General features: G+C 44.4%; 1 protein-coding gene across 2 annotated transcripts in view; it reads right to left on the reverse strand.

The window, feature by feature from the left end:
* The window catches only part of LOC144209597 (fibrinogen C domain-containing protein 1-like), a 28,696-nt gene that overhangs the window by 13,771 nt on the left and 1,304 nt on the right, over positions 1-13,621 (reverse strand). For both annotated transcript variants that reach the window (XM_077736016.1, XM_077736015.1), the window contains exon 3: positions 4,093-4,205. In XM_077736016.1, coding sequence (XP_077592142.1) covers positions 4,093-4,205 — 113 coding nt within the window. The remainder of the gene's footprint in view (positions 1-4,092; positions 4,206-13,621) is intronic.

Here is a 13,621-nt window from a genome sequence, read left to right on the forward strand (position 1 = left end):
CAGACCCTCACCACCAGGGGTGAGGGTCTGCTGAGAGTTTAAATTCCCACCAGTCGTTGTGTATGTCATGTCCGGGAACAGGCGATGGACATTGAGTACAAGTGGACCATGTTCCGCGCTTCTATTCCTAAGGGAGCAGACCGGAGATGCGGTCGCAAGGTGGTCGGTGCCTGTCGTGGTGGCAATCCCAGAACGCGCTGGTGGACACCGGTGGTGAGGGAAGCTGTCAGGCTGAAAAAGGAGTCAAGCTGACGGGTACTGGGTGGCCAAGCGGCACGCAGCTCTGGTTTTCTCCGAGGCTAAAAACCTGGGCATTGGAGGAGTTCGGTGAGGCCATGGATAACAACATCCAGGGGGCTTCAAGGAAATTTTGGTCCACCATCCGGTGTCTAAGAAGGGGGGAGCACCACCAATGTATAGTGAGAACGGGGCCCTGTTGACCTCAACTCAGGATGATAGGAATCGGTGGGCTGAATACTTTGAAGACGTCCTCAATTCCCCCGACACACGTTCCCATGAGGAAGCAAAGCCGGGGAACTCTGAGGTGGTTTCTTATCTCTGGGGTTGAAGTCACCGATGTGGTTAAAAAGCTCCTTGGTGGTGAGGCCCCGGGGGTGGATGAGATCTCCCGTTGTTTCAAAAAGTCTCTGGATGCAACATCGCGTGGACATCAGGGTCAGTGCCTCAGGATTGGAAGACCGGGGTCCAGTCCCTTTATGACCGGTGTCAGTCTGATCCGTGAAGCCGGCAGTACGTCGGATCCGTTTCCAGCAGTGGTGTGCTGTCAGGGCCTTCAAAGCATTTTCTGCTGGCCTAAAAAATATCTGGATCACAGACTGATTTTAATTATATTTTGTCCATGAATAGTTATTAAATCATTCCAAATTGTCTGTCAGCTTCCTTACATTGCTGTCCGCCTAGTTGCACTGCTTCCAGATGTGTGTTTTCGTATTGAAGCATTTAACCAATCACATTTCAGCTATTATTTGTTGCCAGGATCAGAAATCTGCCCCAAGGCCTTCACAATCAGTTCTGCAGGCTCTGCTGTATTAAACGAGTGTCAATAATACTGTTGCTTCAACTAATCAGAATTTGATTTTGGTGACACCAAGGCCTTCTAGCAGGCATATGGATACGTCATTGCTTTCACCAACTATGATTGGCTAGTGATAGAGTGGAATAGCCAGAGTTACCAAATTGTATCTGGAGCGTGGTGCATGAGCAAATATATTGTTATGTTGATTTAATAGCGGTTTTGTCCACCCGCAATGGCTGAAGAAGAAGAATAAATGGATTGGTTTGCAGATTTACTGTTAAAGCCATTTTCAAGACGAACTTTTCAAGAAAAAAAGCTGGACATCATTAAAAAAGGTCGGACACCTCCAAAGCAAGCAACCCTCGAAATCGAATAAAAACATATGCCAGAAATACGACGGGACAGGATCGACTTTGAGCATTCAATTATATGAGGTTCGTATTGATGAATTTGTCACAACTGCAGCTGCAGTAGAGGTTTTATAGCCATAAAATAGTTTTTGAGGGTTGGATCGATTCCGATAGCTGAAGGCGCTACTAGAAAATGCACGGACCGCCACTGGTTTGCAGAGGAGGTTGGACTCTCCCTGGGCTGACCTATGTCACCGATTCTGTTCAACACTTTTATGGACAGAATATCTACGCGCAGCCGTGGCGTTGAGGGGTTTCGGTTTGGTGGCTTCAGTATTGCATCCCTGCTTCTTGCCGATGATGTGGTTTTGTTGGCTTCATTATGTCGTGATCTCCAACTCTCGCTGGAAAGATTCGCAACAGAGTGTGAAGCGGTCGGGAAGACAATCAGCACCTCCAAATCTCAGACCATGGTCCTCAGTTGGAAAAAGGTGGCATGGTCGCTGGGTCAGAGATCAAGTCCTTCCCCGGGTGGAGGAGTTTAAGTAAGGTTTCTTTCCTCCTCTGGTTAGTTTTGATCAAATAAAAACTGTTGATTGTGTGTACAGGAAAGCTACGCTGGGGTAGGGCACACAGAAAATGTGCCTGTCCACTGAGTTTGTAAAGCGGCCGAGCCATCACGTCTCATCTCCTGACAAAACAATCGGGAATTTGGCTCTAGCCACTGGCCCAAAATTCATACTCCTGCGAGTCTGTATAAGAGAGGGCTTAGTACAGCTTTAACACCTTGTACGCTGTGATCGGCTGGCCACCGATTTATGCCTCTGGCCTGGATCATATGCATCATAGGTGCCGTTCAAAGTGGCTGCTTGTTGCAGTAGCTCCCTAAACCCTCACTTATATTCTGTTTTTCTACAGGTTTTTTTATCCTTTATTTGTACATTTTATTGTCTCTTAAGTTTTTACTTGTTACTTTACTTCGTATATTATATTCCAAACTTTAATGTTTTAAAACTTTACTTTCAAGACTCTACTCTAAGTCTCAAGCTGTGCAATAGGCAGTCTTTGATCTATTTGTTTAGTTTATCTTTTTTAAATTTTGGACATTACATTTTTGACCCACTCAGCCATGCCAACGCTGTTTTACACCAAGGATCAGCTGTTAGCGCTACGCAACACCTGGATTCCCCAAGGACCTGGACCTCCCCGTGGAGTTAAAGAGGAAGAGAAAAGGATGCATAGCTGAACGAAAATGTCAGGAGAGAAAGTGAAGCTTCAGTCCCAGCATTCCATCTATTATTATGGAGAACATAAGATCTCTCCCCAATAAGATGGAAGAGCTAATGGCGCTTACCAAACAACAACGACAATATCGGAGAATCTGCATTATGTGCTTCACGGAGACCTGGCTGAATGAGCTAACACCAGACTCTGTCCTCTCCTTGGATGGCTTTCAGCTGGTGAGGGCGGACAGAGATGCCCCTGACTGGGGGCACTGTTGAATTGCAAAGACGAGCTGGCCATTGGAAACAACTTAGTTTGGAAAGTTTCTTCTAAATTGAAACACGCCAACTAATATTCAGATTAATGCCCATTTTTGTCTGCTAAAAAGCATATATAAACTGGTCTTGGATATCAAAGAGGTGTCGCTCTTTGAATAAAGTCCTGCTGATTTATTAAAACGGACCTTGGGAATCTCCGTCTGTCTTCCAAAGTCTCCAGAACAAAAAGCGAGAACACAGCTTTGTAGGTATGAGGCCTACAGACAATGCGAACAGTTTCTGACCTCACCGTCCCCAAAGATAGACTTAGACCTGCAATGGGTTGGTTTTGTTGCGTGGGAATTATTCCTTTAACTTTTTTGTTCACTTGCTTTCTGTGGCCTGATGTGTGATGAGTGATTAGCACGTCGGCCTTACAGTTCTAAGATCAATGGTTCAATCACAAATGGGTTCTGACTTTCCTGTGTCGAGTTTACATCTTATCCATAGGCATGTGCGGGTTTTCTCCAGTTACTCTGGTTTCTTCCCACATCCCAAAAACATGCATGGTAGGACAGGTATGAGTCTGAGCAAGAATGGCTGTTCTTTTCCTAATATCCGTGACCGGACTTTTGGTTGCCGGTCAAATGTACTTAGATTTTAAACAGTACTTAGATATTAAACTCTCTTTCTTAGATATTAAACTCTCTCTCTTAGGTATTAAACTCTCTCTCTTAGATATTAAACTCTCTCTCTCTCTCTTAGATATTAAACTCTCTCTCTCTCTCTCTTAGATATTAAACTCTCTCATGAATACAATTGAGAGCTGGTTTCAACAGTGAACTCTCTGTCACCATTTGACCGGCGACCAAAAGGGACCAAAAGATCGCCGACCAAAAGACCGCCGACCAAAAGACCGCCGACCAAAAGACTGGCGACCAAAAGACCGGCGACCAATTGTCCGAGCACCATTAATACCCTGTGATTGGTTGGTCACCACTTAAGGCTGTGTCTGATGGCCATAGTTGGCTTGGATTGGCACCAGCATGCCCAGGGACCACTGTGAGAATAAGTGGTACAGAAAATGAATGAATGTTTTTGTGAAAGCAGTGGGTGATGATGGTCCTCCCTGACGCCTGACTAATTAGCACATTTTGCACAAAAGTAAAAGATGCACTTTGTTTTCAGATATAAATTTATGAAAAACTTAAATGTTTTCAAGTACCTGTTGATAAAGGGCAGCGGATAGTTGTTGATGTAGAGGATGACGACCATCGCTGTGACGACCGCTACCATGGAGACCACCAGGACCACCCACAAAAACAACCTGCAGCATTTCTGGACACAGAAAGGAAGTCGTTTGTGTGACCGTTCGATGTCTACTTCATAGTCTGTGTTACAATCATGGGTGGAGGTCCCCGAAGCAGGCAAATTCACACAAGCCGGATGTGGAAGTTTATCTTTATTTAGAGTGTGCATTGGGTATGACAATGTAAAGGTACAAGAAGAGAAGCGTAGTGGCGTCGTCTTGTGTAGCGTGGAAGTCAATAGCCAAGAGGTCCGTAAAGGGGTCCAAAGCAAAGGTACGAGATGCGCGGTCGAGATTGTAGTCATGGTCCGTGGTCGTGAGGGTGGTCAAAGTGCTGGGAACAAAACAAGAGGTCGGAGATCAGGTGAGGCAGACTAGGAGGTAGCCCGAGAAAGTACCTAACAGTGAACTGATTAAGATGATCCAGCGAGGTGGTCATGTTCTAGTTGCCTTAAATAGTCCTTGATGTCTGATGAACCGCACCTCCCTTTGCTTAACTCAGTGCTTCTCAATTATTTTCTGTTAGGCCCCCCCTAGCAAGAAGAAAACTATTCGCGCCCCCCCCACTTCCCACCGTGACTATAAATAAAATCATTTTATAAAAGTGTTATAGGTACAACATGTGAAATGTTGCACTCTCACAAACATGACAGAAGTAACAATGAGAGCGCCACTGCCAGCTACTGTTGTGGATGCGCAATTACACTTTATACTAGTACGGCCAAATAAAATCCTATTCCCCAGGGTTACACGCGCCCCCCCAGGTATCGCACTGCGCCCCCCCCCCCCCCCAGGGGGCGCGCCCCACTATTTGAGAAGCACTGGCTTAACTCATCAGATGCTGGACTTGTGATTGGGTGACAGGAGTAAACATCCACTGTCTTGGCGCAATGCAACCAGTGTGCAGGTCACAACTGGGTGGCAGGTCACACCTGAGGTGTGGCCCCATTCCAGCACACTGGATCGCACCGAACTCGGAACATAAAGATTCCTCTGTGTACCTTGTCTGGGGTCAGGCTCTGGTTCTTGGGCACTCCGGACCTCAGCCTCCAGGTCAGTCCTGATAGTTGCTACTAAAGATGAGGGCGGTAAGATTGTCGTGAGCCCCTCCTCAGAGTCCATGCATTGGAAGATGCGGGATAGACCATCAGGTTTGCCGTTTCTAGAGCCCGGGACATAAGAAAAGGTAAAAATCTGAAGAAAACGGCCCACTTGACATGGCGAGGATTCAGCCTCAGGGCTGACTTGATATATTCCAAGTTTTCTTATCTTGATGATGATTGTGTTAAGTTCTCAATAGTTGACGCAGGGGTGTAGGGAGCCGTCCTTCTCAAAAAAAATGAATCCTGCCCCAACCCGCGAGGAGGATGACTGGATGTGACCTGCGACTAAGGCATCAGAGCTGTTGAGGGATCAAGGGCCTCCTGCTCAGGCTTGGAGATATCGTAGAGATATTGGTGAGAGTGGGCCCAGGCAGGAGGTCAATGGCGCAATCATAGGGGGGCGGGGGGGGGGGGGGGGTGCGGAGGCAGGACCCTAGCATTGTCCTTGTAAAAACCCTGTGCAAGGTCGTAATACCAGTTTTAGCCTCAGCGGGGATCTTTTGGGTACGAGGGCTGACTGGAGACACCTGGCTGGGCTCAGGCCATCACCTTGGGACCTGGCCAGTCAATGAATGGATTGTGTTGCCTTAGCCCAGGAAGACCCAGAACTATGGGAGCCTCTGGACAGTCCAACACCACCTGGTAGTTGCCGGAAAGGCAGAGGTAAACTGGCTCCATTCATAGCTCCACTTTGCCTAATGGCCGCCTGTTCAGTGCAGTTGTCCTAGAAGGTTTATCCAAGGAGCAAGTCCTAATGCCTAGGTGAGACACCACGGAGCGGTCGATAAAACTCGTCCACTCCGGAGTCGACCCATGCGGTGGCCTCGTGTGTCTCCCGCCAATTTGGCGAATGCATCGAGGGAACCCGTCTCATTATGGCACGCCAACTCCTCCTTCAGGGACTCCGCTAGGCCCCCAAGAAATACTTCCTGGAAGCGTTGTCATTACAAAGGGTGCAAAACTTGCTGACGGAGAGACATCAAGAAACTCGCTGTCTCCCTGCCATGTTCTGGGTGGTCGAACATTTCCTCCGTAAGGGCATCATACGAGGAGCAAATGTGGTCGAGATTCTGGTCGTGGTCCGTGGTAGTGAGCATGGTCAAGGTCTTGGGAAAGAAACAAGACTTCGGGGATTAGGTGAGGTAGACAATGAGGCAGCACGAGAATGTACTTAACAGTGAACTGATTAAGATGATGTAGCGACATGGTCACGTTCTGGTTGGCTTAAATAGTCCTGGATGTCTGATGAGCCGCACATGCATTTGCGTAACCCATTAGCTGCTGGATGACAGGATCAACCACCCAACTGGCTCTTGGTCTGACACTATAACATTGACTAAATTTACAAAGTAAACATGACATTTTGAAAATTCCAATACACGCTAATAGGAATCCAATCCAGTCAGCAAAATTGTGCTGCCTGATAGCCCAATGGTTTTCTTAATCATACTTAATGTCCAGAATTCCTGGGTGTGTGAAGTAGCTTTTTAAGATGGAAGCTTTGTTCTTTATGAGATCTAGTGTGTCCGTGATATGGACCCCAACAAATTTAAAGGACTGGACCCTGTTTACACATACTCCATTTATGAAGAGTGGGGCCAGATCAGTTTTGCGTTTGCAAAAGTCCAGGATTATTTTGTCCGGTCCATGATGGACATTCACAAGGTCGAGCAAAAGTAAGCACGCCAAGACAGATGAGTGAGATTTTGACGCTTCTGCAGAAGGAGAGCACGGACAGAGAACAGACAGAGTTAGTCTGCGTAAGACTCTGGTCAATCTTTGACTATCTCTGTTCTCCAAACTCTGACAACTCTCCTTCTGTATCAACTGGTTAATTAGGGCAAGATTCGTGACATACAAATTATCTATGACAAAGGACATACAATTTCTATATGACAAAGGACATACAAATTCTTTATGACAAAGTACATACACATTTTCTATGACAAACGTCATACAAATTCTCTATGACAACAATGCAGGAGGGCTGTGACAACGATGAAGGCTGTGACACCGATGAAGGCTGTGACACAGATTGAAGGCTGTGACACGGATGAAAGCTATGACACGTATTGAAACATTCTTTGTTTACTGAAGATTATTTGACATATTTCTTTTGTTTTTGTGGTGTGTAGTGAGAATGTTCACCAAACACCCCGAAGACAGTTTGGTGACCACATATCTGTAGGCAAACTCATCCCCTACTGAGATGAGTCTGACCACAGTGGTGTCATCAGCAGATTTGATAATGGAGTCAGAGTGGTGGTACAGTCGTATGTGTACAGGGAGTATAGAAGAGGACTCAGTACACAACCTTGAGGGGAGCCAGGGCTCAATGTAATGGAGGAAGAGAGGTGGGGACCAAATATAACAGTTTGTGGACGGTTGGTTAAAACATTCTTAATCCAGCAGCAGAGGGAAGAGGATAGTCTGAGGTGTGAGAGTTTGTCAGCCAGAATCTCCGGTATTATAGTGTTGAATGATGATAATGGTGTTAGGATATCCTGTTTTGGTGTTTTTTCAGAGGGATGGAACGAATTAATTTGTTTTCAATTGATTTCAATGGAAAACGTCTGCTTGAGTTACGATATGCTTGTCATACGATCACAGTCTCGGAATGGATTACGATCGTAAATCGAGGTACCACTGTATATGCTGCCTAGGCCTTTTTAATACCTCTCTTCAGCTCTGACAGCGCTGTATCGTACCTTGTCCCCTGACCTGAAGGCGGTGTTACGACATTTGATGAGTGCCTGTGTCTCATTAGTCATCCAGAGTTTTTGGTTAGGAAAAACCTGGATACGTTTATTAACAATGACAGTGTCCATAAAGTTTTTGATGTAGGAAAGTACAGTGTCCGTGAAGTCCCGGAGATTGTGGTGTAAAAAATGTTCCTAAATTGTGCAGGAAAAACAGTCCTGCAGCTGAGAAAGGGCGTCTTCAGACCATGTTTTTATTATCTTTATTTCTGAGTGGGGTGTATGAGGGGGTGAGGGACAGGCAGAGATGGTCGAATCCGGCAAGGTGAGGGAGGGGTGTGGCTCTATAAGCATGTTTGGATATGATAACTTTATTCATCCCATATTCGGGAAATTACATTGTGGCAGTAGCAAGTGATTAGACAGAACAGTAAAGCAAAAGCACAAAGTACAAAGCAAATCAAAGTAAATGGAATCATCAAAACATTAAGACATAAAAGCAGCAAAAACACAAAACGAGCAAGAGTGGACGGAGCTACCGTCGCCGCCGGCTGCCGCTTAAACAGTGCCATTTTGGTTGCGGTAGCTAAATCGGATTCAAAAAGACGTTGTAAAGTTGGACAAAAACTGGAACCACACACAGGAAGTCTTCCACGAGATGGGGAACTTCTGCAGACTCTGACCGAGGGGGAGAATATGCAGAGTCGCTCTTCCAAGCTTATCCGCACAGTTCCTCAGTAGTCTGAAGCTGAAGAAAATAGCAGCAGGGCAGAACTCCTCGACTGGGTTGCTGGTAAGCGCCGACAGCTCTTCCATCCTAACCCACAATGGAATGGTTGGTCAGAAGCATTGCCTCTGTTTGATGTTAGAATAAACATGGTCTATAGTTTTATCTTCTTTGATGTGACACTTCACATACTGGATAAACTTAGGCAGAACTTTCTTTAAGCATGCCTTCTTGAAGTCACCGTGGACAATCTGTTGTTTGTTTACAGTCGCTAGCAGGAGGCTAAGTGCTGTGGTAACGTTAGCATCCGGTAGACTACAATGACGGTCGTAAGCTCCCTAGGTAGATAGAAGGGCCTGCACTGAACTGCCAAGAGCTCTAAATCATGGGAACAGTGAGTGTTTATGATCCTACTGTTGCACCACCAGTCGCTGTTTATGTACGCCTCCGTCGTACTCTGAGTGGGCTGACTATCCACGGAGATTCCGGTGGTCTCGAGATGTCCTCTGGGATAGTGTAGGTTCGTTGGTAATCTGTTGTGATGGATACATCGCATCTCCTATTGAGAGTAATTCAATTCTGGCGACTGTAGAATTTTTTTCCTCGCAGATGTTTGTAAATAACGACAAGACTGAGAAAATAAAACACCAAACGCGACAACAAAGAGCCGCTGCACCCATGTGCGCTGCCATCTTCAGCTTTAGTGTCCCGTCCACCCAGAGCACTCTATTTTCGGACAAAGGCAACAGTGACTGCCGCAAGGTCACCCGGACCGTGATTTTCCGGAAAAATCCACCCACACTAAGGCTCCTGGCTTTCCTGTCCGCCCAGAGCACTCTATATTTTTATAAGAGTGATGGCATTTACCCAGTGGCTGCCTATATTCTTCTTTGGCCTTGACCTAATGGTGGATTAGATTAGAATTTTATTGTCTTGATGGCAGTAGCAAGACAGACACAAGACACACAATACATTTTAGACCCAGGTAAGAAACTGGAGCCACAGTCAGGAAGTCAACAGGGTGGGGACCTTCTGCAGACTGAGACTAAGGTTACCACGCAGTCCCTCAGTAGTCTGGAGGTTTTTAAAGATCATCTTCCTCGCCTAGATCCTTCTAAGATGTTCTATCACCTAATCAGCCGCAGCGGAGAGGATTGGTGGGGGGGGGGGGGGGGGGCTTCAAAGCACACAAGCAGACCAGTATGCACTGGCAGCTCCTCCATCTGACCAGGGATAGATCTCAGGCTCTGATAACAATGAGGGAATACTCGGGCCGGAGCGTTGCCTCTCCTCCCAGCACTATCATCCACTGCTTACAGCTGATCCTGCGTGCATGACAGCGGAGGCACGATTGAAAGGCTCCCAAGATGTCTAGGACTAGCACAAACAAACCAAGCCATGCAACGAGTAGGGCAGACTCGCAAAGGCCACAGTATGACAAAGCAAAAAGCCAAATGTACAAAGCAGAGTAAATGGGAAATCATTAAAAAATACAAAAATGCAATAAAAAAACAGAAAAGCAACGAAAACACAAAAAAACGAGCAAGAGCGGACAGAGCTACCGCTACGACTGCCATTTGAGCGGCGCCATCCTAGTTGCTATAGCAAAAACGGTGCAGAATATGCAGAGTCACTCTTCCAAGCTTATCCGCACAGTTCCTCAGTAGTCTGGAGCTGAAGAATCAACAGTAACAGAGTACAAACCCTAAAGTCCGTTTACGGCCTGGTCAGCGCCGACAGCTCTTCCATCTTATTGGGAAGGGATCTCACTTTCCCCAAAATAATAGATGGAATGGTTGGTCTGAAGCATCCTGGCACCTTTTTCCAGCTCGGGATTTACGGCGGCATTCAGGTGTTGGTCCTTCTGCTGCGTATTGTTCACAGCTAATCCCATGTGTATGACAGCATAGCTATGGCTCAGTGGTTCCAAAAAGAAGAAACAGACTACCAGACTGACAGAAAAAAAGTTGTGAAAACATTAAAGTAAAAAGTATAAAGTACAAAGAAAAGTAAAAAAGAATGTATTAATAAATATGAAAATGTAATAAAAGAAAAGATAGAAAGGCTGAAAAACCCAAAAAACAAATTAAAGTGGACAGAGGATGCCGCCTTACGGCGCCAGCTTTGAAAAAAATGTAATGGTTGCGCCACCTTCTGCAGCAATAACTGAGATCATGCGTTTACGATAATTTGTGATCAGTCTTTCACAACACTTTAGAGGAATTTTGGACCCCAGCATTTTATCAATTCTGCAATATTAGAGGGTTTTCTAGCATGAAAAGCCCATTTCTGATCGCACCATAACATTTCAATAGGATTTAAATCCGGACTTAGCCACTCCAAAACCTTAACCTTGTTTATTTTGCCATTCAGAGGTAGAAGAAACAGTCGGCCGAAGAAGAAACTTTCAAATTAGAAGAATGCCCTTAATGACATGAAGGAAAAGACCATAATTTCAAAGTGGAAAAAATTGTGACCGAAAATAAAAACATCCATGATAATGAGGGATTTACGCATGAGAAGATTCATCATTCAGCCATAGCTAAGGCCGTGAAGTTGGCTTGGTTGGTAGCTACTTAAGGCTTCTCAGACATGCAGTAGAGTCATGATCGAGAGCAACTCAACTGTCCAAACTGCTGAGAATATCATGGTGAGGAAGATGAAACTGAGGACCATGATGCTTTGTAACTTTTCCAGACTGATAGATGCCCATCAAATTTTTTTCACATTTCTTCTTGAATTTCTTTGGATCTTGGCACAGTGCTCTGATCTTGTAGCCGAACTTCACTTTGTCTGACACATTCTATTTAAGTGTTTTCTTGATTCAACACGTGGTGGTAATCAGGTGTCGGTGTATCCTTTGAAATTGAACTTAGCTTTCCTAAAATTGTAATTAGTCGCAGTTAGTTTGTTATTTAGCAAAGGAGCCAATTACTTTTTCACAGAAAGCCAGACACATTTGTAATTTTTTTCTGCCTTGGTAAATAATACAATTTTCAAACTGGTTTTTAGCCTGGGGTTGTCTCTGTTTCATACAGAAATTGATTTGAGTGTCTGAATCCTATGTGTGATAAAGTTGAAAAAAAAAACACAGAAATCAGGAAGGGGAAGGGGCAGATACTTTTTCACAGTACTGTATAAAATACCACGATAAACTAAAGGGGCAAAGTGGTGAATTATGAGAGTATAGCCATCCTTCCCCATTTTCCAGCCCCAAAGTCACAGCTTCACTGCATCCTGGTATTTCCAAGTATTCACAATAAAAACAATTTCATAAAAATTTCAAAATTTGCGCTGAAACTCGCAATTGCTGTAACCTTCTCCAAGGAGCAAGGAGGCTTCCTTGGAGAAGGCTTGAAGAAGAAACGTCCGAATTAGAAGACATGAAGGAAAATACCATAATTTAGTAATAAGGCCGGGAAGTTGGTAGCCACTTAAGGCTTCTCAGAAATGCGGTGAAGTCATGATCAAGAGCCACTTCCCTTCCCTCTGTCTAGGAGGGAAAACCAGAAGTTTTCTTGGACTCGTGGATAGGCTGTCGATTGGGAAGTGTCTTCCTATTTAGGTCTCTATACTCTACGCATAACCGAAGAGTTCCATCTTTTTTTTCTGACACACGACCGGCAAGGAGTATGATGAGTTTGACTTTCTCACCCAGCCCTGTGCTTTTAAGTCATGGAGATAACCCTTCATTTCCTGGTACAATGGTTGTGGCACTGACATATATGAATGCTTGACTGGCTCAGAATCTTTGAGAGAGAGAGAGTCATTTGCAATCTGTCAGTACAGCCAGTGTTATACCCTGTATTTTATCTTGAAACACAGGGAGAAATATTCAGAACAGTGATTAGTTGCTGCTTCTTCAATCCAACTTTACTGTTATGAGGAAAACCTCCCGTGTTCCAAGCTGTGCAACAAGGCATCAATAATCGAACCCAAACATACACTTTAACACGTCTCACTTGCCATGTGGATCAAGGTATCAACAATCGAACATCAACACATCCAAAACTAGTTGTTCATCCCCAACATGCAATCGTTAATAAATTAAACACTTTAGCATACCACACATGTTGTAAATCTGATGTAATAAACAGCAATTAATTCTCTCGCTCTCCCCATCCACTAATTCCTCGTTGTATAAAATGTTGCCTCATTTTATTATTAAACATCATAAACACTAGTTACTCTGTTAATAGATAGTGAATTAAAACCAATAAAAAATGTTTTTCCATTGTAATATCCTGTATTTGGTGTTTTTTCAGAGGGAAGGAACAAATTAATTTGTATTTAGTTCATTTCTATGGGAAACAATGATATGAGATACGAGCGCAGTCCCATAATGCAATAAACCCGTATCCTAAAGTACCTCAGCAATGGAAAATTGGAAGCAACAATTTTGTGCATTGTACCAACAAAATGTACAGTATGTGTGATGCCCATGCAATTGGGCACCTTAAGTACCGTATTTTCATGACTATAAGGCGCACTTAAGTCTTAAATTTTCTCCAAAATAGACAGTGCGCCTTATAATTCAGTGTGCCTTATATATGGAAAAAAACACCACTGTCAGATATTAAAAAAACACAAACGCCTGAACTGAAACAATACTGTTAAATATGCAGATGTCATTTTAGTTTACAAAATCTTCCATCATATAGCTCCTCCCCCACTGCATGATTTTATACAAAAAAAAAATCCAAAACATCAACAATGGCTGGCTCTAGAGGTGACTGTGTAGCGAGTGCTTCATACCTGGAAGTCAATAGCAATTACCATATTTTCATGACTATCAGGTGCACTTAAGTCTAACCCTATTTTCTCCAATATATATATGGAAAAAATGTCATTCATTGTGGGTGCGCCTTATAATGCTGTAAGCCTTATAGTCGTGAAAATATGGTAAACCTGCAAGC

The sequence above is a fragment of the Stigmatopora nigra genome, chromosome 16 (assembly GCF_051989575.1).
Source record: "Stigmatopora nigra isolate UIUO_SnigA chromosome 16, RoL_Snig_1.1, whole genome shotgun sequence".
Taxonomy (NCBI): Eukaryota; Metazoa; Chordata; class Actinopteri; order Syngnathiformes; family Syngnathidae; genus Stigmatopora; species Stigmatopora nigra.